The 2,129-nt window shown below is 43.0% G+C and overlaps 1 protein-coding gene across 1 annotated transcript; it reads right to left on the reverse strand.

Moving 5' to 3' along the window:
• Positions 1-347: 347 nt before the first annotated feature.
• LOC139723356 (allatostatin-A receptor-like) lies at positions 348-1,400 on the reverse strand. The gene has a single exon (XM_071634613.1). It carries the CDS (start codon positions 1,398-1,400, stop codon positions 348-350), a length of 1,053 nt encoding a protein of 350 aa, XP_071490714.1.
• Positions 1,401-2,129: the final 729 nt, after the last annotated feature.

The raw sequence follows: 2,129 nt of genomic DNA on the forward strand, positions 1-2,129 counted from the left end.
GAACACAACATTTCATATTCATTTTATTTGATGAGATGAAAAGAACCCGAAAATGTATTTTCGGGGACATTTACCTCCTTCGTTTTAAGAATTGATATCGTCTAATATAAATTTGCAGGATATTACAGAAATATTAATCACTATCGATTTCACATTTTTAATATCAAAGTTTCGTTGACAGTGGGGTAATGCTCGGAAGTAACCGTTACTATCATGGGTTATGGGTGCCCGTGTAATGAGGACCGTATTTGGTTCTCAGACTATTCAAAAAAACCATTAGGTTTGTATTTTTCAGGGGAAAAGTGCTGGTGTTATGCAAGATCTACAGGGTTGTGTTCCGGTGAGCGCTAGACTGGGTTTTTCTCGGGAACGAATTCTTCAAATATCGGCGAGCTGCTTGAGGTAGCTCCTTTGAAGAAATCTTTAACAGCTCTCCGAAATTGTTGGTGACGAAAAGTGTAAAGGATGGGGTTAGCACAAGAGTTGCAAAAGGCGAGAACCACTAGGATGCGATGGAGAGGACTTGCAAAATGGGAGCGGGGAACTAGACCGAGGTTGAAGGAGAGAAAAGCGATTTGGTCAGGGGCCCAGCAAACTATATACACCAGCACAACCAGGAACAGAAGTTGGAGAACGCGGGCTCTTGCGACGTCGTGGAAAGACGCCGTAGACTGCGTCGATTTCTGTGACTTGAAACGGAAAGCTTCCCGTCGAAGGACGCGAACGATAGTGACCTGTGTGAAGATCATGATGGTTGTGGGAATAGCAAGACGAATGATGAACGTGAAAAAGCCGTAAGCGACCTGGAGCTTCGGAAACGGTAGGTGAAATATGCATTTTCCAGGGATAACGTCTGCGTTGTTGATCAAAAGTATCGGGATCATGAGAACGGAGGCACCTAGCCAAATCATGGCGACAACCGCAATGACGAGTCGGCGGCTGATGAAACGCTTAAAATGCAATGGATACACGACAGCAAAGTAGCGATCAATCGATATGGCCGATAGGATGTATATGGACGCAGTCACCGATGTCCACATCAAGTAATTCCCTTTGAAGACCTTGCAGAATAAGGTTCCAAACCATGTGTATGGGATGGTGTTTAGTTCGGGATATGGAACCAGGAACAGCGACGTCAGTAGGTCTGCACATGCCAGGTGACCTACCAGAATATCGGTGGATCTACTCTTCGAACGGCGACAGAATATGACGACGATCACGAGGAGGTTGCCCATGATTCCAAGAATGGCGGTTCCCAGCTCGCCAATGATATACCACGACCACGGCAAGGGGTGCCAGGACCATGTCATTTTTTGCTCGCCGAGTTCTGTCACTTCAATATCAGTTGTGTACATCTCCCGTTGATTCTCCCAATGTGAACTGTTGAGTACGGTATTCATCTTCTTGTTAGCGTCTCTGGTAGATGTAACGCAGCTACCTCAAAACAAATAGTGTATTGTCCAAACTGCAAGAAATATGAGATGAATCACGAATGAAACTAGTGAGTGCACATAATTTCCAAACGTTCCTTCTCATTCAAAAGAGACGAAAGGTATTCAGGCTGAAGGGAATTAAACATGGGGAATAACGAGCCGTATAGCAGGAGTGTTACGCTGTTCAGGGTTAGAAATGAAATTATTTTCGATTTTGAATTATCAAAATCTTTTTGATTTGACACATACTAGGTGTTTCAAAAAACATTTCCCACTTTTGATCATTAATAGCTCAAAAACTATTCATTTGATAAAACTGTCACGGACATAAATAATAGCTGAATAGCGTACAATTTGGTTGGAGGTAATTTGAATGTGAAAGCATAAATCAGTTTCATTAAATCTAAGATTGATTTTGAAGTAAGGTTTCAGATTTTGGTCAAATTTTAACCCTCTGTACAAAAATTGAACCTTGCACAGGAACCAATGATGTGTATATGAGTGTGTGCTGACAATGGCCCTGAACAATGGACATGCCTGAACCACCTGTTGACTAGGCGTCAGTCTCGTGCTCCCAGGCACATGAATGCTTAATCAATAATTCATGTGGATTGTCCTGGGCACTGCTAGTCTGGATTCATGCACGGTAAAGGGTAAACTGCATGCACATGGAAAAAGGAAGCACACGTATCCATG

Source organism: Diadema antillarum, unplaced genomic scaffold (genome assembly GCF_040938485.1).
Source record: "Diadema antillarum isolate AM-2024a unplaced genomic scaffold, OU_Dant_1.0 scf00000187, whole genome shotgun sequence".
Lineage (NCBI taxonomy): Eukaryota > Metazoa > Echinodermata > Echinoidea > Diadematoida > Diadematidae > Diadema > Diadema antillarum.